The sequence below is a fragment of the Ochlerotatus camptorhynchus genome, unplaced genomic scaffold (assembly GCF_037179485.1).
Source record: "Ochlerotatus camptorhynchus isolate MF236.1 unplaced genomic scaffold, CSIRO-AGI_Acam_v1.1 ptg000090l, whole genome shotgun sequence".
NCBI lineage: Eukaryota > Metazoa > Arthropoda > Insecta > Diptera > Culicidae > Ochlerotatus > Ochlerotatus camptorhynchus.
The window spans coordinates 1424580-1452561 of NW_027040580.1; the positions used below are offsets into that span (position 1 = coordinate 1424580).

Below are 27982 nucleotides of genomic sequence, written 5' to 3' on the forward strand. Positions count from 1 at the left end.
GACGGCGAAGCAACCACATCAACACGCGGCGGTTTCCCCATGGTAGTGTCAAACGATGTTTCATAAAACACCACGAAAAAAGTAGCGCGAACACTACCGCAATGAAGTATGCGAACAACTAGAGGGAACGACCGAAAACCGAACTGAACTGCTTGACGGTCAGAACGTTAGTAGAGATCAATGTTCTTTGGTCATGATATGCCGTCATTGGATAGAGATGGGTCAACCTCATAGTATGGAGGGGTCTTCAATCGATCGCTGGATTGTCGGCAGGACAGCGCAGTAGAAGCAACGGACTCTGAACGATGAAATTAATTCGATAGAAATTTAACATCGGCGCTGGCCAAGGCAAAAGCAAGCAGAAGCCCAGGATGGAAATCATTCAAGTTGAACCTATGCGTATCTGGAGGTGCTCGGGATGTAAGGGATTCCTTTTTTTGTAATAACGGCATCCTTCATGCCTTGTTCCGACTATAAAAAATTGGCGATCGTGGGTGGGTATCGCGCTTCTATTGGGGAAATGGATGCCAAGTAAAAAATTACAACACTTCTCAACCATTTTTTTACAACTGCCGACAAAAACAGCATTGAAAGAGCTGCAAACGGTAAGAAAAAAGTATCCAACGGCCAGTTCACCTTTACCTACTTTTGACTAGTTTGTCTCCTTTTCTCTTTCTAATGTTGTCAAAAACGGAGGAGCAAAACCACCCAACAGGGGTAGTAAAGTGTGGGAACCCAACGTTGAGTATAATCATATTTACCTACTGTTGGGTACAACTAACTTACTTTTGGTTAAAAAGCCAGTGGAAAATTCCATACGAACTGCACACAAGTAAATGAAAATTACTTTGACCCGCTTACCTACTTTTGGGTTCCTGCACTATAGCGCCGAGATGAGTGAAAAGAACTTAATTTTGGGTTCTTTTTTCTAACCGTGCAGGAAACGAACAAAGCGCACCACAACAATAGAGATTAATAACGTTTATCGCACGCACACTAGCGGGAGCAACGCCGTGTAAAGTTGTTTATTATTTTCCTCTGGCTAACCTAAAAAATGTATGAAAGTAGATCTGTCAAAATGCGTTTGACATCGATTTGTTATGTATTTTCCTCGGATATTCACTAACACACTCTCACATATCGCACCAATACAACGGGACGTGAAAATCTCTAATACCGGCATACAGCTGTCCGCATAACAGCAGAATAGCTTCAAATCTTTACGAGCCTATTGACTTCTCGACGCAAGATCTCACTAACACAACCTTGCTAGTGTATTCGTGTAAAATCGATTTGTTTATTATTTTCAACCACGAAATCAGCTGTCAAAGTGTTCGACTTGACAGCGGTTTGTTTTTTATTTTCAACCAGTAAAACGTATGTATTAGTGAAATTGATCACTGATACTAACGGTGGTAGAGAACTCTATTCGAGCACCCTCGTAGGTAAATCCGTAATCTTCCATTACAGTTCAATGAACGCTGGTATTTTTAAAACAGTGAATATGATTACAATGCGCCTAGTCAATTAACCACTTCATTCGAGCAGTTAAAATGACGTTTATTACCACTGGAACTTTGAAATAAAATTTTGAGATTTTTTCTTGTAGAACCACGAGAAACGTAGCCAACATTTGTGCATTTCACAAAAAATAGAAATTTGTTGGTCCAGTTTTGTGAAATTGCTTGGTAGAAAGTCACGCCAAAACTGCTTGACAAAGTGGTCAATACCCCAATAGTTTCTCAAAATTATCAGAATGCAAATTTATTGTTTAACAGTTTTATTTGAATTTTCTTTTTAGACAATATTAGATATAAATGTATCTTACCGAACTAAACAAGGAATATAATTATAAGGTTGATCAACTAATAATTCTACTTACTAAGTAATTGATTTACGAACTGAACTTGTGCTAAAATGCTTAACATTAGTTTCAGGGAAAAATGATCCATTAATTTAATAAGCGTCTTTTTTCTCTCACATACATTCAAACCAACTTCTGCAAATTTATACGCTTCCATACACTATATATACACAACATTAAATCCCCTTGCTCTATCGGAGATTGCCGCTATTGTTGCCAATAGCGTCTTCTCTAAATGTTAAATTCCGTTTTCCAACTTTTCCACTCACGTTGATACTTTTCCAAAGCCTCGGAAAAGGATAGGTAGTGCGTTGCCATAGTTGTTAGTAGTTAGATAAAAGCGGGGGATTCCATGTTAATTGGATTGCTGGGATAAGCGTGGAGATGGTTACGTTTTGTTTTGTAAATGGGATAAAGGATGCTAAAGGAAATTATTAAAAGCATCATCGGAGGTGTTAACTGTTAGTGGGAAAATCGTTTAATAATTCGAATGTTAATGTGGATGGAGAGAAAAGCGTGGAGATGGTTACGTTTTGTTTTGTAAATGGGAGAAAGGATGCTGAAGGAAATTATTAAAAGCATCATCGTATGTGTTAGCTGTTAGTGGGAAAATCGTTTAATGATTAGGATGTTAATGCGGATGGAGAGAAAAGCTCGATTGCTTAGAAAGTATCAACGTATGTTTTGTACTATATTGTATGGTTGGCAGTATTGTTAATACTTGGATGAATATTTTGCTATAAGTATATACATATGCATTCTGAAGTCAACGTTTTATTGAGAGCTAATATCTATTTAGACATATACCAACCCGTTTCTGCGAATTGATGGTAGATTGTTAATGAGATATAACATAGTGATACACTTATTTAAACCTTCCATCAATTGGTTCTGCATAAAAATTCTTGCAATTTGAACTGTCAGACAAAAACTATTTAACTCTTTTACTCTTTAAAATATTATAAAATCTTAGTACATACTTCAACTTACAGTCTATTAAGTCTTATTCACCAGTTTATTCCCAACTTCGAGAGGATTGCTTGCATCGAGCGATTTCCGGCTGGAAGCGGGTGGAGTTAGTAGGCCCTCGGGATCCAACAGAGGTGCGGGTGAGGCTTCCTGTTGAATGATACAGGCGACGACTGCGAGATGTTCGCGGCGAAGAGATGCTTTATCCTACATTTGAACGTATAACATTAGAGCTCAAGTACACAGTGAATCGTGCAAGCGAGGAAACACTTACGAACATATCCAACGAGGTGGTGTGCGTCTGGATGATGTGGGAGCTGTCCGCCACCAGATTGGGGCAAACGTGTGCCAGTCCATAGCTACTGTTGACCTGTTCGTTGGACTCGAGCAGTGCCAGCGGAGATACTTCGTTCTCATCGCAGATCACTAGAAAGTACGGTTCCATCCATTTGGCACACGGAGCAATCACGTCCCAGTCCAAACCGGACACACTGTTAGCGGTTTTTCTGTAATGGGAAGCAAAAACGAACGTTTAGACGAAACTGCCACAATCGGAAAACGTCTGCAGTATTAACCGTACCTATCGAAAGTGTGGCTTATGGCAGCCGCGGCGATCACAGAGTAGGGAAAGTTCGCTAGACCGACGTCCAACGAGCACAGATCGATAAGTTGGGCAGTCTGCGCGAACTCCATACCGGAAAACTGGGGATATACGAAGGCTTCGTCAGGCTGCCGTTTCAATGCTGCGGTTTGCTGTTGCTGCTGCTGCTTCTTCCGGCAGCTAGTGGAATGTGGGTGCATCATTTCCATCTGCCGGCTGGTAGCGTTGACTTGCATGTACGTCCCTAGCCAACCCATCACCGTTACGGGGTTGATACTCCACTGGAGTTCACTAAGCAGCAGCAGCTCCTCGCGCAGGATGTCATCCTCCGAACAGGCACCGTCCGTGACGTAGGCGAATTCGCCGATTTTGGGCGGATAGATTTCCTCGACCTATTGGGGGAGGTGGAGAATTGATGGATGTTAGAAAAGCTTTCTCTTATTCAAAAGTTAACCCAAGTTCTTCACAGTAGATTTCAACAATGTATTCATGGGCGTAGTCCGAAGGGAGGGTATTACCGCGAATGCAGTCTCCCTTTGTCAGTGTTTTTTTTTTTATCGTAGATAATCATTCATGCTACAGTATTCTAATAATTTAAAAAATAGACAAATTGTTGACCTTTCAGATTTTGGGACATTTTAATTCAGGATCTAGAACAAGAAATTTTTTATAGAGACCCAGACTTAGACATTTTTTAAGATTCAAGAGGTCAGACATTAAAACATGTTCATGGTCTCAGAACACATTGACGATCTGTATCCCCCCTACGCCCTCAATTTTTACGTCATTAATGCATGAAGAGAGTTCTAGTTTAATTCTTAAGAACTTAAGAAAAAAATTAAGGATTGCTTTCAATGTAGATCTGAGCGAAATGCTATTGAGTCTACGGCAGTTCTGAGGAATTGTGAGAATAACTTCAAGTGAAATATAAGGATTGCTTCCAAGGTAGCATAATTTTAAGGTAAGTCTGAGGACCTTCTGATGCCAGATGAATTCTTATGAGAATTCGTAGGAAATTCTGAGATGAATTTCGAGGCAGTTTTGGGCAGAATTTCAAGGCAATTCTGAGGAGAACTTTAATTGAAATCTTGTTCTCCAAGGTTGTTCTGAGCAGAATTATTATAAGGTAATTTTGAGGGCATCCTAAATTCGAAGACAATCGAAAGGAGAATTCTTAAGAGAATTCCTAGGAATCTCTTGATAGAATTCCTAACGAATTCTGAATAGAAACTCAAGGCATTTCAGTCTGGCAAGAATTCCAAGCGCGTTTTGAGTATAATTTCAAGGCAAACCTAACGATTGCATCCAAAATAGTTTTGAACAAAATGCTAAGGTAATGTTAGGACCCCGTGATTCCAGGTGAATCCTAAGGCGAATTCCAGAGAAATTCTGAGGAGTATTTCTTGGGATTTCTGAAGAGAATTCGGGCTACATTAAACCTGTTAATAATGACAAACAGAAATATAAATAAATCAAGTAGATGACCCATGTTGCCTCATCTTACCCAACAAAAAATATATAGAAATCTACACTCAAAGAATTAATCACATATCCAATGGAAAATATTCATTAGAATTTCACATAACTTTCATGTGATATCATAATTGGGAATTGAACCACAGAATCACATGAACCTTATGTGTCAACTCTAAGGACAATCAAAATATGTGAGATCGTAGACTTGGATTTGCCATTTTCCAAATCCCTGACTAGAAAAAAAATCACAAGATTCTAAGGGAAATATTTGTGATACCGGATTTAGTTTTATTGTCAACATTCTGGGGACGAATCCATTCGATTCCTCCATGTTCAAGCCTGGCTACGCTCATCAATGTATGTATGTACTAATGTATTGCTTAAATCATATGTTTCTTGCCAATATATAGCCTCCGCTTTTGCATCTTAACTGGACGCTTACCTTTGCCGCCACGAACAGCGCCGTTATTCCCAGGAGCTGAAGGTGGGTCTTCTTCTGTTCCTTCTTCCGGCTGAGAAACCGATCGATGTAGTCCACCGCCAGATAGTACGTTTCCCGGTGTAGTTTGTACACTTCGCACACCTCGTTCAACCAGTCCAGTAGGATTGCACGCATTCGTGGCTGAAGGCCTGCGAAAGGAAGAAGAAAGGACCAAACACAACCAAATTAGTTAAATGTGTGTGTGTGTGCAAGGGATAGATTGTTAACAACAGGTAGTATGGGAATCTGGGAAAGTCATAAACATTTTCTTCGATTGTTACAGTTATAATGGATTTAGGAGGTCCTGTCATTTATCATGGCTCCCACTACAGCGAACAAAAAAGGGATAATTACGAGGATCGTTAAAAAAATCCCTCTTACCTGGATGCTGGTCGAACATGTTGGGTTCCCGCTCGAGTGATGCCTTCTCGTCTTTCCGACACATGAGCTTCCACACCTTTTTGGAGTCGGCCCAAGCAAACTGAGGCAACGGGCAGGTTCGCTGCTCGGACGACGGAGTCACACAGCACGAGAGCGAGGCGGGAATTTGAGATTTACTATTGCTATTATTATTATTACTGGTACTACCACTATTTTCACTATGTTGTCGATTATGAGACGAAGATTTTCTATTGCCGTGCGGCGTCGTGTCACCCTTGGTGGTGTGCCAACTGCCACGGGATGCATCACAGGAAGGACTAAGGATATTACTATTTACAGAGGTAGGACTAGCCAGTGGGAAAATGTCAAACTCGGCCGTCGTTGAGTAGCATTCCGACGAACTCTGCGTATCGGAGGTGTACTCGCTGCTCCCGATGGTGATACTGTTGCTGGCACTATTACTGGATGCCGCCGAACTGGCAACACTTGGGACCTGCACCTGTACCGCGGGAGCAGAAGACGCTGCAATTGGCGACAACCGTCGATCACCGCCATGCCGCTTGCTGGGCCGCTGGTTTTCTATGTCCTGTTGAAGGAGAAAAAAAAAATAGAATTAGATTCAAACTCATCAATTCCGATCGAAAGAGGGACCAAAAAGTAATCCACCACAAACAGCAACGTGAGCCACATTCCTACGGACAACGATCGACTGACTGTGACGACCAGTATTCAATCAGCTGACAACGACGGTTGCGGAAATTTGCGGAAAACCGGTCCGGATATTATTTACCAAATTTTAAAGGGCCGGAAAATGCTTCCTCATTTAACCAACAGCAACACAGGCATAGGTAGTCGCGATGGTAACGAACATCATTGTTCATTTAGAACAACTACCACGTGCAAGACGCTCATTTCCCAGGCGAATAGATGTATCAACAGAACAAACAAAAGGAGAAGAATGTCGCCCTTTACTTTTTTTTTCATGGATGGATACGAATCGGTAACGGCATCTTTCTAGAAGGCAAAACGAGTAAGGATGCACGCCAAGTCGAAAAGGACAGCTGCCAAGTTAGTATAGGCATTTTATGGTAACGAACAATAATGACTGGCAAAGGACGAAGGATTCTGATGACTGTGCAGCGGCATTTAAAATTATAATAAGGAGCAAATAAGAGTTGGAAAAAGCAGCTGGTCACTCTGCAGGCAACGGAGAGCAATTGTTTGTCAATCAAACCAACAAATGCCTTCCTCTTTCAAATTCAATTGTTTTTCCAAGGTTCGAAGGATGTTTGATTGCCTTCAAAAGGGTTTTCGATTTGATTTGATGGGACGGCTACGACTTGTCACAGGAAAAGAAAATGAACAGACCAACAATGACATAATCCAGCACACCTTTCTGCAACGCCTCGAAGTTGATGACGAATTCTTGGCACCCCACCTGGTTAATCGGTGATCTTGAAATCCTTAGGGCTCTTCTGCAAATCGAGTAAATGAGCTTCAATTCCAACATTTCTGCTTCATATCTTGATCCAATTGCCACTGAATTTTAGAAGTTTCAGCTGACGATGTTCTTCCTCAAACATAGCGCCAAGTCGATTAATGTCGTTGTTGGGGCATTTCAAATTGTCAATATCAGAACAGGGTAAGGGTGGATAAGATGGGTCACGGGACATAAAAAAATTGTCAACATCAACAGCAGGGCTGGTAGCGATCAATGATGTAAATAAAAGTGATTATAATGACCATGTTGAAGAAATAAGTAACCAAATAGTGACTTATCAATTGTAAAAAAAGTGACTAAAAGTGACCTATGAGTCATTGGGACCTCCCTTAGCTCAGTCGGCAAAGGCGTAGCTACAAAGCAAGACCATGCTGGAGGTGGCTGGATTCGATTCCCGGTCCGGTCTAGGAATTTGTCTGGTTGGAAAATTTATCGACTTCTACTAATGCAAAAATGGTACTGGCATCGAAAGCTCTCAATTAATAACTATGTAAGTGCATCTAGAACACTAAGTTGAGAGGTAATATGCAATAAGCAATAAGCTTGAAATACGAAGCAGAAGAAGAAGAAGAGTCGTTCTGATGGCACACAAGAAAAAAAAAATGCTTCTTCATTCCTTTATTTAACGTCGGTCTCTGTTCCGCAACCTAGCGCTAATCACCGAGGGAAATCGATTGCCGAGGCTTGAAATATTTTCTTTTGTTCTGGCATATGCATATTTCTCACGAATTTCATTTTTTTCCTTGATTTGTTTTTCGTCGTACTTATTTTCCGTGCTGAGCGCCAATGCTACCGACGTCAGGGAAGTAGCTCCCATACCTGGACCCTACCTATCAACTCATGAACCGGGGACCAACGGCTTTACTTCCCTTCCGAAGGAAGGCGTGATCAGAGATGTTATGCCTCAGAACATCCCGGCGGCGCCGACTGGGATTGAACTCAGGCTTGCTGGGGTGAGAGGTAATCACGAATTTCAAATTTGAAAAAAAAAATAAGTTCTGGACTTAAAAGTTATAATACTTTAAGAAATTTCCAAGAATCTGTAGTCAAATTACTTGTACAGTATTAAGGGCTCATGGAATTTTATTATAATTTTTAAGGAGCTCATTCCAAAGGAGTTCTGGGGAAAACATTTTGGAGAAAAACATCAAGTGCAATCTGCTTTCAATGTAGTTACAAGGAATTTTAGATTCCTTGTAGAGCCTGATATAGTTTTGGGTAGAATTTCAAGAAAACCCTGAATGGAATTCAAAGTAAATTTGTATAAGAAATCATAGGAATTTCTCAGGAGAATTCTGTATTTCATGAAGCTTATGAACGGCGCCGATGGTGTAGTGGTAAGCGTGATTTCCTTTCACCCCATCAGGCCTGGATTCAATCCCAATCGGCGCCGCCGGTATGTTCTGAGGCATAACATCTCTGATCACGCCTTTCTTCGGAAGGGAAGTAAAGCCGTTGGTCCCCGGTTCATGCGTTGATGGGTGGATAGGTAGTGTCCAGGTGTGGGAGCTACCTCCCTGGCGTCAGTAGCATTGGTGCTCAGCACGGAAAACAAGATCGACGAAAAACAAATCGAGGATAAAAAAAAAGTTTGTGGGAGAAACCGAATCCGAAGCATAAGTTCTTGGGAATTTTTGGAGAATACTTATGGGGTGAGAGGGGTGCTAAAAGGAGGATACAATTAAATCTGCAAATACGTCCAGGATTACATTTTCAAAGGAATTCGGAAAATAATTCCAGGAGAGTTTGCCAAACAAATTATGAGGGGAAATATAAGAAATTTGTGAGGAGAACTGCAAATGAAATCTTAGGAAACTTGAGTAGAGTTACAAGGGGAGGAGTGAGATTCAAAAGGAAACCTAAAATTAATTCAATGAAAATTCTGAGAATCTTTCCAAAGCGTTTCTTAACAAGGAGAATTTCGAGGAAATTCCGACGAAAATTCAAAGAAAATGGAATTTGGAGGATAGTTTCCACGAAATTTTGAGGAATATTTCAATGGAATTGCAAGAACTATCCAGCATTTTACAAGCGCTGATGGCCGCCACAATCTGACTGAGTTTCTGGTAGGGATCAAATTTGACCGCTTACATGTCAAACGACACAAGCCAAACTTCAAATAATATGTTCCCTACCAGAAATTCAACCAGATTGTGGCGAGCCATGAACGCTCGTAAAATGCTGGATACTAAGCATATTCTGATGATATTTTGTTAGAGAGAAGCGTTCCAAGTAAATTCTAGAATAATTCCATGAAAGCTTCGGGAAAATACAAAGCAAATGCTAAGGAGAAATCCAAGTGAATTTTCATGAGAAATCTTCGTTGAAGATGGAATGGACTATTCTGAAGTCTTCAGAACTACTTGAAAGTTCCCCAAAATTATCCTGAAGTTATTTAAGCTGCCTTGTAGTTCGTTTGTAGTTTGAGAAACTTGCTTAAACTTTTTTCGGATTTCCTAAAGTTTTTTTGAATTTTTCAAACGATCATGGATCTTCTCTAAAGTTTCAACAAACAATTCGCTTAAGTTCTCGAATCTTCGTTAAAAATTAAGTAATTTCTCAAATGTTAACGGAACTTCTCAGAGGTTCTCTGTTATTTCCTGAAATTCTCAAAACTTCTCTAAAGTGTTTGCAGTTCTCATGAAACTTGTTGTACTGCCATGAGTTGAATTGAAATGTCCTAAAAATTTTAAGCTTCAGTGAACTTTTAAACCTTCAGTGAAGACCTCAAGAATTTTCCTAACATCTCTGAAATTATCTGAAAATCTGGTAAGCTAATGGAATTGAACTTCCCCAGAAATTCCCCTGTTTTTGGAGCTTACTAAACTTCTTTTAAATGCGCCCGCATTATGCTAATGTTTCTGAAGTTCTCGAATCTTCCCTTAATTCCTTAGTTACTTAAGATCTCTGCACACGAGTTTTTCAGAAATTTCTGGAATTTATGTCGTGGAATTATGCCGCAATTTTCCTAGAATCAAAACGGAATAATTAATATAGTTCTATGATTTTCACTGAAGTTCTCAAGATTTTTGTGAAGTTCATGAACTGTCTTAAATTTTCGACACTAATTCATTACTTCTTCAATAGTCTAGACTTTCCTGATGTGATTAAAATTTCCCAAAATATTTCTGAATTTCCTTAAAGTTCTCTAGACTGCCCTGAATTTCTCAGTATTTGTTATAAGAACCCGCAATTTTACTGAAATTAATTGAATTGCCTTGAAGTTTCCACACTCTTCCTTAAGTTTTATAAACTTTATAACGCTCATGGAATTTTGCCTTAAACACTAATTTTCTCTGAACTTATCTGGACATTCCTTAAGTTTTCTAAATATATGTTCCGACAAATTTTCTGATATACAGTGAATCTCAAAATTGAGCATACAGCTGTTCGTACATTTCAGAACAACAACTGTACGAGTACAACTTAAAAAGATAGAGTTCTAAATTTTTGGCGGCTGGCTCATCAACCATTTATTGGTTATCAGTATGGTATTGGGCTTATTTGGATGAGTGTGTAAGAAGTTAGAGCTATTTTAGAAAAACTAGATTTCTTTAAAAACAACACTTTTTCTTGAAATACAATGAGCCAAACATATTGAAATTGTGCTAATCTGTAGTCAAAATAATAATCTTTAAAATGCCGCTAATTTTACGTTTTTAACTTAAGTTGAAAATTGAATCCGTTTTACTGAAATTACTCAAACTTCATACATACTCTGCCAATAAAGTCCAAAGCTATACCGATAAATCAACAAATAGTTGTTCAACCACTTGCCAAGATTTTAAAAATATATCTACTCACAGTCTTTCAAAAAATTGCCTATTCAGGTGTACGCTCAATTTTGAGCTTTTAAAGTTTTCGGATCAATCATAGAATTCTAGGAATTGCTCCTAATTTCAAATTTCTTGACGATATCGGTGCTTGCTAAAAGTGCTCGCATTTTATTTATTAATGGAACTTCGTTGATATTCTCTAATCAACTTAGCTAAATTGTTTGAAGTTCTCGAAATTTCCATGTATGTATATACAATCCCACTTCCACTGTCCGGCTGTGTTTTTATGGAAGAAAACTGTTTGCAATATAATCTATTATTATCTTATACTGATCCCATTGCAAACAATATTAGCCCGGAAGTTGAAAGGTGATAGCTCTGTTGAGATTCAGTAACCCATTTCAGAATGCCTGGTCACTCTTGTCGATCTTGTTTTCCGTGCTGAGCACCAATGCTACCCACACCTGGACCCTACCTATCGACCCATCAACTCATGAACCGGGTGAATGCCTGGTTATTCACGTCTAATCTGAGGTCGCTTCCACATGCAATAATACCGTTACAATTACCGTTATCAATTGAATAATGGCAATGCCAGCACACTTCCAGATTCAAAAACATGATGTTTTCAAATCCAGTGCGTATTTAGTAATAGTGGAACAGCGTTTATGATTAACTTATATTAGATTGATCTCACCAAAGATTCCGCCTCCTGTAAATCAGGCAATTTCACAAGCACACTAACAAAATACTACACAACCCGTCAAACTTTCTTTCGGACCGTGCACTAAAGTCAGTTTTAAAATATCATTGTATCTTTACTTTTTTGAAAAGGCACAAAACTAAAATTAAAATAACGTCAAGTGATAAAAGCGAGAGAGAAAAGCTACTGGAAAAACAACATATCGACCCGCAAGCAAAGCATATTTGGGAGTTTTTTTTCTGGCTCTAGTTTAACCTTCAAAACTATCTTTCCCGTGATCGTGGGGCAGAACGCCAACACCAAAAACGTAAACGAAAACTATTATTCCGGAAGCGGAGGCGTAGAACCGAACACGCGATAAGAAAAACCCACGGAAGCACAAATCAGCTAGCATGACGCTACAGCAACAATTATATTTATACCAAGTTCTTGTTCGGGAGTTTTCACAAGCTCAGAATCTTCATTTATTCACATTAATGAAAACGTTTGTTTTTGTGACAGCGAATTTAAAACCAACTGTTCTCGGGCAGTCGGGCAGTCGGGCAGTCAAAGTTCTCGAAATTTGCATGATATAAAACCCTTAAAATACTCTTAAATTTTCCGGATATTCATAGCTTTACTGAAAGTTCCGGAGATTCCATAAGCTTCTCGAAACTTCTATAAAGTATCTGTAAATGAAATTATTTGAACTGCACTTTGATTCTCTGATGTCTTGATGTTAGCGGAGCTACCATAAAGCTCTCAATTTTATTGAAGATCTCGGTCTTGCTCTGAAATAAATGGAATTCTCGTAAACACATTGAAACTTCCCTGGAAATATCTAGACTTCTGTGAAATTCCTGAAATATTTCTGAAGGTTACATAAATTCTCTGAAGGTCTGTGTACTTCCCTGAAATTGATCGGAACAAATTTGCAATATCTTGAACTTGTACATGGAATACGAAACTTCAAGACATTGCAAATTTCCAACCCGAAAGACTAGACCGGATCGGGAATCTAATCTGACGCATTCCCGAAGGTTGCTGATAATAAACTGGCAGCGCTATCTGAAGTCCGGTCATCTGCGTCTGATTGATAGATATAGCAGTGCTCGATTGAGAGCAGAACTATCGAACACTACTCGAAACAAGTCTTCACGAGTTTACCGAAATAATTCATAATTATTCCCAAAATCGCTTCATTCCCATCAGCTCGCACACAGAATGAACGAAGAATTCATCAATAGACACTGGACCACTAAGAACCCAGCCAGAGTGGCTCTCTTGTAGGCGTCCTGACCTCAGCAGCTCAAATATCAATTCGGTATTCAACAGCATGTTGATGTTATCGCGTCAGCCAGCTGGATATCTCCCGGATTCGAGAGCGATCTGGGATCAATCTTCGTAACAGGCAGCTCTCCGGTTATCACCCTAAGAATCACCAAGAGATGAACTAGCCTCAGGCTAAAAATCTCTAAAATAAAGATTAAAAAAAAAAAAAAAAAAAAAACCTAAGAATCACCGTAACCAACAAAAGGCCTTGCAGTAAACAAATATTGGCAAAACACGAGATTGTCTTAAGAAGTTCACAACGTCCTTGAAAAGATTGAAAAGACACATAGTCTTGTAATTGTACTAAAAAATTAAAAAAAAATCCAAACACGCTTTAAGCAGGATGGGACCCTATTAGCACAGACAAACAGACGTAACACATTGAATATTTCTCACTGTAAAACATCGTCGCTAAAACATTACCGCCATCTGTTGAGTACACTGTGGTGGGTAGTACGCTGATCAGATGGAGGTAGTGTGTAAACGTCAAACGCAAGGGAATTGACTATGCACGCCACAGGTGGCGGTACTACCAACTACGATACTTTTAAATTGACCGTTAAATGCTTGTTCGATGAAAAACTTACGAGTTTATGTCTGTTTGTCTGTGCTATTAGCGTAGGTTTTGCTTCAATAGAAATTCTACGCATTTTTATGACAATCTATGTCAACAATGCCTGTGTAACATTTTAAAAGGACCTATTAACTTTTGTAAACAAAACTTGTTAGATCCTTTTCGCACGAACCGTAGAACGCCCACGCAAACCAACAACACCATCGGGTAGGGGAAATTCCCTCCTTCCCGATAGTGCTCTTGGTTTGCGTGGGCGTATTTCAGTTCGCGTGAAAATTGCCTAACAAGTTTTGTTTACAAAAGTTAATAGGTCCTTTTCAAGTGTTACGCGAGACTACATGTATTTAGCTCGTTTCAAAGGGTTTTGCATCGTACATCACACTTGACGTAATATGGTCGAGATGTTAATTAGTAATCTTGATTTGCAAAACTTTGAAAACTCAAACTAGAAAACTGAGTTCGTTTGAAAATAAGCATCTATCAAAACATGTGTTACAAGATTATTTGAGAACTTTTGAGAATCCCGAAATTTTCTTGGTAAAAATAAAACCCCGAGGTTTTCCCGGTTTTCCAGGTTACTCTGATAGACAGTCAACTATCGAATAGTATTCGGTAGATGTGATAAAGTTGTATCCTATGATGGCTACATAAATTTACAATAAATCCGAATGAGAAACGTGATAAGAACACCAATCAAGTTGATCAACCGTTCAACCAGATTAATGACGCGCTGCGCCTGATATCTGCCTTTTTCTAGAACAGCTACAGCAAACCAGTCCTGAAGTATGAATACATTACCAAACACGACACCGTGTTTTGGCGGGAAATTCAAACCGCTTCGGTACGCGCAAACTTAAGCTTTCTCCCTCCGTACTTCTAGTTGTGCTTATGCTTCCTTTATTATTATATAGCTACATACATTCCTCCTGTTGCGGACGACGAAGCCCCCTCATTCCGATGCACATTGACAGCAAAGCAATATGAAAGTATTTAACCAGAAATGCACAGGCATGCATACAGCCGTGAAACAAGAACTGGTACCCATTAGTTACCCTCTTGGTCCTATCCTTCCCACCAAGCAGTACAGAGGTTTACTTTTATGGAAAATTTAAAGTCTATATAGACCCTGACTGGCAAAATAGTAGCTATGTTGTATCGGATCGCAATAGCCTGTCTAGTGTGCCAGGATGACCTAACTGTGTAGGTATGCGTGAGTTAGTTCACATATGGCGCGGATAATAGCTACCCTCTTCGAATTTCTCACAATATAATAGAGGTAAATAAACGACGACCACGTCGACGTCGGACAGGATGCCGATGGAGAAGTGTGATAGTCAGTGGATTGACGCGATAAAAAAAGAATATAAGAAATAAACGAACACAAAACAAACTGGAACTACCAGGCAAACTCAATTTCAACGACCCCTTTACATAATAAATTTGATCGAGAATGGTTTGTATTAAAATAAATAAAAGGGAACGAGGGAGGTGTTGACGAAGGCGCGTGCCTTGCGCTCATTATTGAGCAGTCAAATTGGTTATAGTTGAAAAAGGTTGAGAATGTTCCACGAAAGCCGAATTTGTATCATTCTTCGTAACAATAATTTGAGTTTACTAAATTGCATATCAGCCTTGCAGCAACATACTTGACATGCAAAAAGGATGCACTGCTGCGCAATTGGCGAACCCAAGGTCGAGTCAGCGACTGCCCGGGTGGTACCCGGCAAGCATATGCAAGCATGAAGATTGCAAACAAAAAACTGTCGCATTCAAATTGATAGGGATGTTCAAATGCGTATCTTAAACCTTCGGTACTACACACGGTAACCACAAAATACTCAATAATGAAAATAATGTATGCAGTTTCGACGGAAAATGAGGTTACCCATAAAATGAGTAAAATGTTTACTCATTTTTGAGAAACTGATATTCAAAATCAAAAACTTTTACTAATTTCTAATCCATGAGTAAATTCCACTTTCCCTTCGGAAATGCATAATTTATAGCCAATATTGAGTGTTTTGCAGTTTCCGTGCAGATCTATTTGCTAGAAACTAATCTGGACAAACTGATTGATCATAACCAAAGGTTGAACATCCCCACCCAGGGGGCAATAAGCCCGTAGCTTTCAACCATCCAAAATACCGGTTTCCTTTCTTCTTCGCCAAATATGCCAAACGAGCCTTCTCGGGCTGTTTATTTTGGTTCCTCATTCGTCTCGAATTCTGGTACATTAGGTTTAAATTGCCTGCTGAGCTGCTAAAGAAGCAACTTCGCCTGGTAGAGTCTCTCGTCCCTCTATCCAACGTTAACGCCTGGTGCTTGGTAGGTATTGCCTTTTAAAATATCATCGAAGACGATAAGAACAAGAGAACACTGGGTAGGTACCGGGAGAAAAAGTTGATCAAAGCAACAGGGAGAAAATGGAATCTGGATGTAAAGCGTCGTCATAGCCAACGTCTCTGTGTGTCTCTATTCGACGCACGGCTTTCGTCAATCCGACGAATGAACCTCCGAAACGCCGCAGCAAAGAGCGCCAAAATTCAGCTGTGCGACGCTTTCCCATAGAGTACCTACTGGTTTGTACAGAGGCAGTTGAGTACATAGATAGGGTAATAGGACATGGGAAGAGCAAACAATTTTTATTATCTAATACTTGCAGGTTCCTTAAAGGGATAGATAAGGCCAGTTCGAAACCGTCGATTATGTAAATAAGCATTGATTGATACAACTGATTATGCTCATATTTCCAACGGATCTCAGATACACACTCAATTCAATTACAAGATAATTGCCAAAATGATGTTGGCACTTACTAGTTCAAGTTCACTGAATCGCAAAAACCAGCGAAGCGCAGCTAGAGAAAAAAAAACTAAAACTTCTTCATGGACTTCGTAGAGTCAAATCAATGTCCAATACTCACACATACGCCTTAATAAAACAAAAAAAAAGCGCGTGGAGTAAATTATTCCATGTGACTCACGGCGACTACCTTTGACGATGGCGATTCCGTTTGGTACAGTATCATACAAGCTATACCTCCGTCGTATTTTCACCCCACAGAATTAAACGAAGCCCGTCTTCTGTTACCCCCACGGTGTGAAACTAGCACAACAAGGCAACATCTGCATTCTTCGGTTGTTTTCTTTTTATTGGCGCGATCCTCCCAGCAAGAAATAACACAAGGACTCGGAAGGATGTGCATTACAATTTGTGGTGTAACGGTTTTTGGATTGTCCTGAATAAGACGGTCCTTTGCGCGCATTGTGTAAGGATTACGAATAGGGATCAACGTGTCAACTACTTACCGCATCGTCCAGGGTATATTTCCGCTTCCGACTATTTCTGGTTCGAGGTTCTGGAATGTCCGACGTTGACGATATGCTGACATCCTCGGAACTACGGGGCAAAAGGAAAAATCATTTGAGGATTAGAGATTGGAACTTGAACTATTCGGGAATTTAAAATATAATTGGAGGAATTGTACCTATTCTGGACAAATTTTGATATTTAATTATCCAATAACGTATAAGAACATTGTCCTAAGTATTAGACAACTAGTACAGAAGGTAGGAAGTTTGAGGGGGCAGCAAAAGAGGCAATTTTAAACATAAACTAATATGATTCCTAAAATGAAAGTACTGATCAATAGCTAAACTACTCTAAAATAAACTTCCCATAATTGCATATCAGTCCCATCTTTACACGATTGCCTATCCATGTAGACAGTAATGGATCGCTCTTTTGGGGCTATTCCATTACTTTTTAATATAGAATGTTAACGTAAAATCCAGTTGAATTTCCAGTCAACCCATCCTAAAATGTGTTTACACTGAAGGTGCACTCGAGAGCGCTCTAAAGTGTACCTTCAGTGTAAACACAAAGTGTGGCTCTGTGGTGCGGAAATTTTGAATTTTGATACGGAGACTAATAGCACTAGACTATCTTTTTTAAGATGGGTATAATTCTACTGGATTTAACGTAAGCATTCTATATTAAAAAGTAATGACATAGTCCCAAAAGAGCGATCCATCTCTGCATGTAGGACAGTTTAATGATTATGAGCTGTACAGACCCTTCCCGGTTTTGGTAACAAGACTGCATCAACTAATACTTTCTTGTTTTGCATCATAGCTTTCTGAATATGATCGATGAATTACGAATATTTTAGAAAACCAAAACAATGGACTAGCAAAAGCAAAACTTAAATTCAGCTTTCGAGCGATTCTATACAATGGATTGGATTTGAATTGGATTGAATTTGAATTAGATTAGCATTGAATATCAATTGAACTTGGGTTTCGATTGGATTGTTATTGAATGGACTAGATATTAATTTGGTTCGAATTGGGTTACGATTGCATTTGGAGTGAATTTGAATTTGATTTGGATAAGAATTTAATTGGATTAGGATTGAATTTGCATTGTTTAAGCATTGAATTGGATTTGGATCACTTTTTGATTGAATTTGAATTGGAAAGAATACAAAAATCACATTTTGACTAAAAACTCGAATATGTTTACTTAGCTTTTCCAAGTGCTGGAAATATAATAAATCTCACATTTTTTCTTAACGATTTAAGTAGCAGAAATAGTGGCCATTTCTTTAAAAATACTGAAAACGTATTCAAATCTCTCTAATTTACTAAGTGACAAAACTTAACGAGGCAGAGGAAGTGGCTCTAATGTGGGCCTATGGATGTCATTCTCCATTTTGTTGTCAGAAAAATACGTCATCCGGACAAGAAAAATTTGTACTTATTGCTAAAAGGATCAAAAATACTTAGTTTTGGAATATATTTTAAGTTCCAGCTATATACTTATTTTGGATTTAATTTATAATGACTATGGATTGGATTGAACTCAGATGGAATTTGGATTGAACTTGTATTACATTATGTTTGGAATAGTATTGGATTTTGATGGTGTTCGGATTGGATGAGAATTGAATTTGGATTCGATTGAATTACATTCGAATAAGATTTGGATTTAATTTAGTTTGGATGTGGGTTGGTTTAAGATTGCATTTGAATTGTTTTTGGATTGAACTTGAGTTGAGTTTGGATTCGATTTTGACTACATTCGAATTAGAATTGGAATAGATTTGGGTTGGGTTCAGATTGAATTGGATTGGATTGAGTTTAGATTTAATTGAATTTGGATTGAGTTTAGATAGAATTGAAATTGAACTGGATTAGCAGTTATTGTGTGGTTGGATTCGCTGGAGGAGGAATTGTTTAAAAATGACTAGAGAAAATTAAGCACCGAGAATGCGCTCCCGGATATATTGATTTGGTGAGTACGTTCCAGTTGAAGATTGTTCTCTCTAAATATCCCTTGTTTGAATACATTTCATTTATCAAACATTATTATATGCTGGGTTTGGGGGGGCAGCCTAAGGGTTTCAAGGGATTTGTAGACTGGACAAGAGTTCGTGGATTTGCCAGTCCCTTGTCACGTGTTGATAGACGTACATCTTGTCGTTTGTCTTCCAAAGGTCTTCAATGAAATTGATTCACCCTGCTGCAACAAACCATCAGGCAGAACTTTACAACCAGTGAAGTATCTGCAGTCATAGGTAATCCTTGCACTGATGGTGGGTTCTATTCACATCACACATCACAATTGAAATTGAACTGGATTAGATTCGAATCGGCATTAGGAATGTATTTGAATTAAATTTGAATTAGATTTGGATTGGCTTTGGATTGAATTTTGAGTTGGACTTGGATTTGGAATGAATTTATTAGATTTAATTAGAGTTGAGTTGGATTGAATTTGAATTGGATTGAATTTGAATTGGATTTATTTGTATTGGTTATGGCTTTGGTGCAAATTAGATTCATAATAAGTTTGGATTGGATTTATATTAAATACTAAAGCGACTTGGATTTGGATTTAATTTGGATTCGATTTGGATTAAATTGTTATTGAATGGACTGGTTTTTAATTTGATTTTAATTAGATTATAATTGGATTTGTAGTGGATTTTGACTATATTTTAATAAGGGTTGATTTGGATTTGGATTGAATTTTTATCGGTTTTAAATTGAATTTGGATTAAACTTGGATTGGATTGAATTAGGATTAGATTTAAATTGGAGTTGGGTTGGCTTTTGGGGGCCTCCCTTAGCTTAGGCGGAAAAGGCGCAGCTACAAAGCAAGACTATGCTGGAGGTGGCTGGGTTCGATTCCCGGTGTGGTCTAGGAATTTTTCGGGTTGGAAAATTTTTCGACTTTGCTGGGCATAGAGTATGATTGTACTTGCCACACAATTATACTAATGCAACAATGGTACACGCATCGAATGCTCTAACACTAAGTAGAGAGCACGCAATAAGCTAATAAGCGATAAGCAATAAGCTTAAAATTCAAAGAAGAAGAAAAGAAGAAGTGGGTTGGTTTTGGATTGGATTTGTATAGGTAATTAGACAGGTTTAAATTAGATTCAGGATAGCTTTTGATGTTTATTACATTTTAAATTGAACTTGGATTTGGATTGAATTTTTATTGAAATGATTGGATTATGCGAATAGCAGCTGCGCAGGAACTAACAGAGCTACAGAAAGTTATATAACTATCCACGAACATCTTGAAAATAGAGAGGTTATGGAACTAGAGAAACTTCCGGAACTCATGAAACTCTCCAAACACAATTCCTAGAATTCCTGGGATGAGAATGGAAGCCAACATCACTGCAAGGATTACCCACCGACAAACCGACGTGGCTGCCAATTCTGATATTAAAATAAACATCTGGAAAATTTCACTAGCTCCCATCCGACTCTTACTGGATTCATGGAGCTGCCAAACCCTGGGACTCAGGGTCTTCGAAGTTATGGCTGCTCCAGGAGCTCCAACGCCAGTTTTTGGTATTTCGTAAGTATTTGGAGTGTGGACGATTTTACTGGAGTTTCAGGGCGTAGAAAAGGATCTGAATTTCTTAGAGTTCCGGAAATTGCAAATATATCTGAGTCCTTGATATTCGCTTTCGGAGTTCCAGGGAGTATTACAATTCCTACGGTGCCGACAATACTCGCAGTTCCATAATTTGGAAAAAAAATGTACAAGAGACCAGTTCCACGCTAAATAGCAAAACAAAAATTTTAAAAAATTACTCGTCCTTCTCCGATTTGCATGACACTTTGCATTATTGTTTGTTATGGGCAATCATTCATATTTTTGCAAAAAATCGGCCATTTTGGATATTGTATTTTTCTTTTTTTCAAAATGGCGTTTGACATTTTCAATAAATTGTAGCACGTAGACGTCACTTTTAATCAAAATGACGTTTGAAACAAAGTTGTTGAGAAAAGTATAGTCTTTCTGGGAAAAATATACACGGTAATTTGTTTTGGTTTTGTTATTTTGAGTGATAAACTTATGAAAAATGCAAATTTTTGGGATATTTAAAACCATGGACACTTGAAAATTGACAAACATCGTAGAACATCAACGTTTGTTTGCAACTCCAATTGAACAATACTCAAAAAGATTATAAATTCTGCAGTGTTCCAGTGATAAGCTTTATGCAAATTTAACACAAACTTAGTAAAAGTAATTTAGTAAAAAGTTAGTTCAAATTGAGCTAAAACCTCTCTAGGGACAAGTGTAACCCCCTGACGATTGTACGATCTATGTATTTCCTTTTTGAATTTATTGAAATATTGAAAGGAATTTGTTGATATTGTTTGAGTTTTTTTTTCAAAATTACTTCAAGAAAGTCGCTTTAATAAAGGAATAAAAAAATGTGCTTGGTGTTATATATCGGAATGTTGTGCCAGTGCTACTAAAGACGAAACATCAATTTCACAAAGATTTGATTACCGTGCAAGCACCATAAGTTGAACTGTCCATAATTAGGCACTGTTCAACTTATGGTGCTTGCACGGACCTTACCACACAACCTAAAAGTACCTAGAGACATCCTTGAAAGTAATTTCTAGAAAAGAGAAAAGGCACATCTTCTAAAGCTCCTTAAGTACACTTCTAGATGTTACAGGTAGCTTTGATCAATTCTCTTCATCGAATTTCTCTTTTGATAACCACAAACAGCTTCCGTGCTATTTTTACCACATAGTTTGAGAAGGAGAGCTGAGTTATTAACGAAAGAGAAAGTCGATGAAGAGATTAGATAAAAGCATATGGGACCATTTGAGAATTAATTCCATATTCAGTCTCCACAAAATTTCGAACATATTTGGAAAGAGTTTAGGGGAAACGCTCCTATAGTTGCCGTACGTTAGAAGCGTTAGGTTTCTATAGTTGTGCAGAATTCTGTGAGAACTGTCAGCGATTTTTTTTTTACTTCAACATAGTAAAAATTAACTAAAGCAAACGTGATCGTACATTGTCATAACAAGATTGCGTATTATGGGCCTACCCACAAGCTCTTGTGAATTCATAAAAGGTAATCCATATTGCCAAAAAATTGGACTTTTCCAAACCGGCTTAGCAAAAAATTCAGAGCAAATTCTAAGAATGTTGACTACAATCAAACTTGTAACGAATCTGTTTGATTTGAAATCTTCATAATTTTCACAAACAACCAAGACCAACAGACGAATAACTTTCGGTGAGATGACACAACTAACATTCGAAAAAATCCGAAAAGTACCACGCGTCTCCTCCGTAGGAACACAAAGCGCGATGTCGACGAGACCATCTGATCGCCGGCCTTCGCGGGCGAGACGCTGAGCAGGACAGACACACCGGCGCGAGACAGAGAAAGCGCGAAAACAAACGTTGCGGGAGGCCAGTCAGCAGATCGTAATCAACAGCAACCGGACCCACCACACTTTACCGCCCAGAGCCAAGCTAGGAGCGAGCGAGCGAAGACGACAAGAGAGATTCATCCGCGAGTTGCCGTTGTTTCGCGCGCAGCAGCGATTCATTCGCTTCACAGTTTGACAGCATCTTTCCCATTTTTCCTCCTATTTTCAAAGTCTGCTCTGCCAAATAATATGCTTGAGCCAAAAATGCAACGATAGGGAAAGAAAATCGCAAAATCGATCTCGTCTCTGTGCTTTCATTCATTCAACTTTTTCTTGGAGCTACGACCGACGAGTATAGTAAGTAGTCACAAACATCATCATCCATCGGTTTCAGTAGGCGCGAGCCACGAGCGAGTGTGCTCCACTTCTCTCATTCGCGAATCCGGTCTGTGCTGTGGCTGTAGGGTGAGATTTAAATGCCCCAACGCGTGACGTAGCCGAAATAAAAATGAAGAATTGAGAGGGAAAGGAAAAAAAAAAGAACACAACCAGGAAAGCGCGCGCGGAAAACTGTGGGCCAATCTTCTGCTTCACCACCACCTATTATCATCATCATCACCATCATCAGCCACATTCGCGAGCAGGAAGGCGCGCGCGAATCCATAGAGGAGCAGTAGGCAACAAAAACACAGCTCTCAAAAATCGAGCGCCAATATTGCGTCGGGCATTGCTCGCTGTGTGGTTGGCGTTTCGTCAAAAGAGGAGGGAAAAGAAAGGCAATGATTAAAGTTCTGGCGCGCTGTCAACCAATAGGTTTCGCCAGGCGGTCGGTGTGGTGTGTCGGTAAACATAGTCATATGCGAACACATTTTTTGGGGGGTGTCATTTTGGTTTTTTTTCTTTTCGAGAGGATGAAATGCAGAAAAAATGTTTTAAAAACTATTGGAAAAATCCATTTGCTATCATTTTGTTTGATTCAGCGTAAGTTGGTGATAAGCTGTTTAACGGTATTAAAGCAAATGTATTTTGAAGAAGTATGGGCAAAGGCTTATTGAAACGCATAGATGAACCTGGTTTAAATTAAGAATGTGACAGAAGCGTTATTTTTGTACAAATTTGGTTCGATGTTTGTTTGTTAATTTTAAATTAATAGAACCACGGGCACAAGTTTAATAAACATTGGGAAGATAACCATCTACAAAGATAATTATCTCTCTGTATGTTTTATGCAGAATTTGCACGAAGTCCCATAAACTTTCTTGGGATTATTTAAATTTCAATGCAGTTCTGTTCAGTTCTGAACTATCTCAATTTTTCAAGTTCTCTGTATTTCCTGAAGTTTTCTTGAGTTTGAGATTCCCTGAAATCTTCGAAGGTTTCCTTATTCAACTAAAGGATCCTTCAAGTTCATCAAAACATCCCCAAACTCCATTGGAATACCCTGAACATTCCTTGAACGTGTCCGAAGAGTTTTAAATGGTCCGTAATCCGGGCGCAAATTGATCACTATTTAACGTTCATATCTAAACAAATTTCTACAATACACAAAATTGAAAAACTAATAGTATTTAAATCAGTAGTTATGGGGACTCCAGGACGATGGAAGAGCAGCATGATTTCTTATAATATTGGATGTTTTGTTAATTTTAAGGATTTTTTTTTTTAATCTTAAATTTGAAAATATCGATATGGGGTGAAATTGATCAACCCCTTAAATGGCTTCCCATTGCATTTTTAGTAATTGTTCTTATTAAATGTGCGTTTTCTGAATCCGATTCAAATGCTAAAACCTTTGCTTGAAAAGTATTGTCAGCAGAAACGCCTTAAATATACGTTTTAAATGAACAGTTGCGCCTAAATAATTGCATTCAAAATCACTGGTAATTTTGCGAAAAACCCTAGATTTCTTGATATTTGAAACATTTTACTGTAATTTATTGGATAATTTGGATTCATTGAATATTGTGTGCTACTTAACGTCATGCGTCAGCTCTATAAAATTGAAATTTGTGGAATAAAATATAATTATTTGTTATGAAAAACAGATCAACGATTTTAAGAAAATGAGCCAATACATTTCAAATTTTTTAGGTTTAGCATAAAACCCTCTTTACTCGAAGTTCCAGGAGAACAAATCTCATAATATTGCTCCATGGTAAAGTTCGAGGGGAACACACTGAAAAATTATTACCGACTTCGGTAATGTCAAGTTTCTCTTGTTTTAAATCCTTAAAACAAATGCATTAAAATGCATGATTTTTACCAGCTCTTGAATGTTCGGTAAAAATGACCAAAGTTGGCAATCATTTCTTTGCATGTAGGAAACGTCATTTTAATCTGCTCGAATGATGTGAATGAACATCTTAAAGTATTGCGACTGAAAACTTAAATCAAATATATAACTATGTAAGATTTCGTCGAGCCCGACGACTGCGTAATTGCGTAAGACTTCGTTGTTTCGTCCAAAGATCACGTCGTTTGTGAAAACGTTAAGCTTCTCCAACAATTTATCTGCATTTTGCAGGCATCTCGTTCAACTAATTTCTTCACATTTTCAAGATGTAAAAGGATTCTAGCAAAGCTCGGTTCAATCATTTTTCGGCCTTTGTAGTTCATGCGTAGTTAACTTTTTTTTTTTTGACGAACGGCAGCAATCGACATACTGCTTCTTACTAGCAATAGCAGCGCTGATGTCCCACTTCCGAAGCTGAAGAAATTCAACTTGTCAGTTTGATGGTTGAAAATGGCATGACTTCTATTTCCCAATCGATGTCTTCCTAAACCCTAGTGATTGAGTTATGACCTAGAGGGGTAATATTAGAAACTGACATCATTAGTAATGTTCTTCAATTGTGACTGAAATAAGTCACGTTACGCTATATTCGGAAGAAGCTTCAACTCCTTTGTTCAAAAGTTTGATTGCGATTTAAGTGTAAGATATTAGAGCTATTTAAGATCAGATGGGGCCTCCCTTATCTCAGTCGATAAAGGCGCAGCTATAAAGCAAGACCATGCTGGAGGCTAGGAATTTTTCGGGTTGGAAAATTTATCGGCATTCCTGGGCATAGAGTATGATTCTAGTTGCCACACAATACACACTGATGCAAACATGGTAGAAGCTTAGAATTCTCTAAATTGTTCACCGCCGCTTATATCTTAATCCATGATTACCCATATAGTTAAACCTGGTTCAAAGCTTAAGCGGAGTTGAAAAAATCAACCCTCAGTTGAGAGCCGATGTAAGGTCCCAGTGGGGACGTCATAACACCAGAAGAAGAAGAAGATCAGAAAGGTATTTTTTGTTGGCATTAATATTGGAAAACTTAACAAATCATTTAAGTTTTCCATTCAAGCTTCCAACAATGCATTTTTTGTGTCGTAAGTAAGTGGATCATTAATATATGAGCAAGGTTACCTATGGAAGATTTGTATCCAAAACTTAATGTTTGCTGCAGAGAAGCAAATACCGAGTTTATTTTTTAGATCTGACAGACTGAATTTCGGCAAAACTTCTCGAACATGAGGAAAATCGATAGAGGTTTCACTCCGTCTCTAAGTATACTACTAGACAAAGTGAAAATTTCATGGATTTTCCTCACATTCGAGAAGTTTTTCCTGGTTTTACACGACTTTTGCCCAGAAAATTCAACTCACTGTTTCAGTAAATCCACGTTTGCCGAAATTGAAGTTAGCTCGATTCAATTTTGAGTAATGAGTTTAGTACCCCTGAAACCGCGCAGAGGAAAGATTCCTTCAATCCAAAGACAAGATACCTATCTTTCCTTACCAACATTTCGCGGATAAACAACGGACTTTTCTCCCTGGAATTCATTTAAAATATATCGATTAAATATGTGAAAAATTCTAAATTAAGAATGTTAAAATCACATGAAGTCTGTACCGATATTTCAAAACGTTTGCCCTTCCCTCAACAGTTTCCTTCACAGTTACTTCTACGACCCTCGAAAAAGGACACGAAGGGCCCGAACAAGAAAAGATAGAGAAAAGGCTCATACTCAGGTAGCAAGGACTATACAAGCGTTAAAAAAAAATCTCGGATAGCTTACCTATACAGATCCATCCTTTTCGGGGCTGGGCTTCTTCGATAGCTGCTTTCACCTACTGGTTCGGGCCGAGGCCTCGCCTGGACCGCTTGCACCGGACGGTAATCCGGAACTCCTTGTGCTTTCTAATTCCACAGTTATCCACTTTCACATAAGCTCACTTTCCAGGACTGAGGACAACTTAGGTTCCCAGATTTCCTCCTCCTGGTATCTGCTGCTGAGCTACTGCTGCTGCCGATGCTCAATGAGCGTGTACTTCTTATTCCCGGCAAAAATTCCTAGAGAACCAGCACCAAGATGTTAACACTCTGCAGGAATTTCGAACCCCACCACACAACCACGCACAAACTCGAAACTCAAGAAGAAAGGCAGGAGAATGAAGGAGGTGGAAAAATTAAATGGCTGACGAATCTTCCCGCACGGGAACTACCCAAAATCAATGGGGTTTTATGCTTGAGGTAGCCCGCTGAATTCCGAAACCCCTTCGGATCCGGATAGTCCAATAACGGGAGAACCGATTTCCCTTCGAACCGGCACAATCCGTTGGCACACTTGTCCGATAGCGGTCACACTAATTGCTCCAACGAGGCAACACGTTCGAAGTTCTAGCACCAAATGAGTTTTCACCTCTTCTTCCTCGATGAACTACTGCTAAGCTGCTTGCGCAGCTCTTGAAGAATGAATGATTGTAAAAAGAGGAAGATTTTCACCGAAGTTAGGTCAATTTTGGCGCGTATATTTTTCCGGAAAATCTCGGCCAAATCAAATTTTTCACGCACCACTGGATAGAACACTTCACGAGCAACCCGAAGACCTGGATTTTATTTAATTCCAATACTCGGAAGCGCTTGAAAATTGACTTAGAAAATCACACTCCCGCCAAAATTTAAAGGCCATATAAAGTAGACACGTAATCGATTCCGAATTTTAAATGGTACCACACATCAATAAAACAGTACTTTTCCACCGAAATGGCACGGGACGTTAATTGCACTTGCCTGTAGTTCTTCTGTACAGCGAAATTCCGATTTTTTCCGCGAAAACTGGCTTTTTAGCAAAAATGAACAAGATTTTGACCGGGAAATTTTCCCGCACTTTAACACAAACGTCACTGTCAAAATTTCATAGAAAACATAAAATAATTTCACTGCCTCCAAATTGTGCCATCATATTCTTCACGTTCAAGATCCACTTAACTACTTTTAAAAAAATTCAGAAAAGTTTTCATTCATAAATCGTCCCAAAACCTGCCGAAAAACTCATTATCCCACCTTTGCTTCTGATTCTAGGTTAGTCTCATGTTTGTGCCGATTTCCACCTGAAAATAATCGCCAAAATTTACCTTTTTCACACTAACCCAACGGTATTGAACTGCTTTTTCACGGGAAATTACCGTTCTTCACCTATCTCACAAATTTCCACCACAATTTCCACTAAATTCACCGGCTGTACATTTTGCACTGATGGCTGCAAGACACGAAGAACTATATCGCCAACTTCTCCTGACAACTGGCTGCCGATGATTGCGAGCCAAAAGCGACTTAATGCTGCGCACCAGCAACAACAA

The 27982-nt window shown here is 38.8% G+C and overlaps 1 protein-coding gene across 2 annotated transcripts; it reads right to left on the bottom strand.

Annotated features, from left to right (window-relative positions):
• Positions 1 to 1915: 1915 nt before the first annotated feature.
• On the bottom strand, positions 1916 to 27920 carry CycE (cyclin E). Of its 2 annotated transcripts, XM_065218583.1 has the most exons (8): positions 27758 to 27920; positions 26419 to 26693; positions 16946 to 17036; positions 5773 to 6358; positions 5353 to 5540; positions 3414 to 3826; positions 3108 to 3339; positions 1916 to 3040 (listed from the first exon to the last, which is right to left on the bottom strand). In XM_065218583.1, the coding sequence occupies exons 2-8, from the start codon at positions 26430 to 26432 to the stop codon at positions 2861 to 2863; spliced, it is 1704 nt and encodes a 567-aa protein (XP_065074655.1). In that variant the 5' UTR covers positions 26433 to 26693; positions 27758 to 27920; the 3' UTR covers positions 1916 to 2860. The 2 variants fall into 2 exon arrangements, with proteins under 2 accessions (XP_065074655.1, XP_065074654.1); XM_065218582.1 differs by lacking the exon at positions 27758 to 27920 and having other exon boundaries at positions 26419 to 27094.
• Positions 27921 to 27982: the final 62 nt, after the last annotated feature.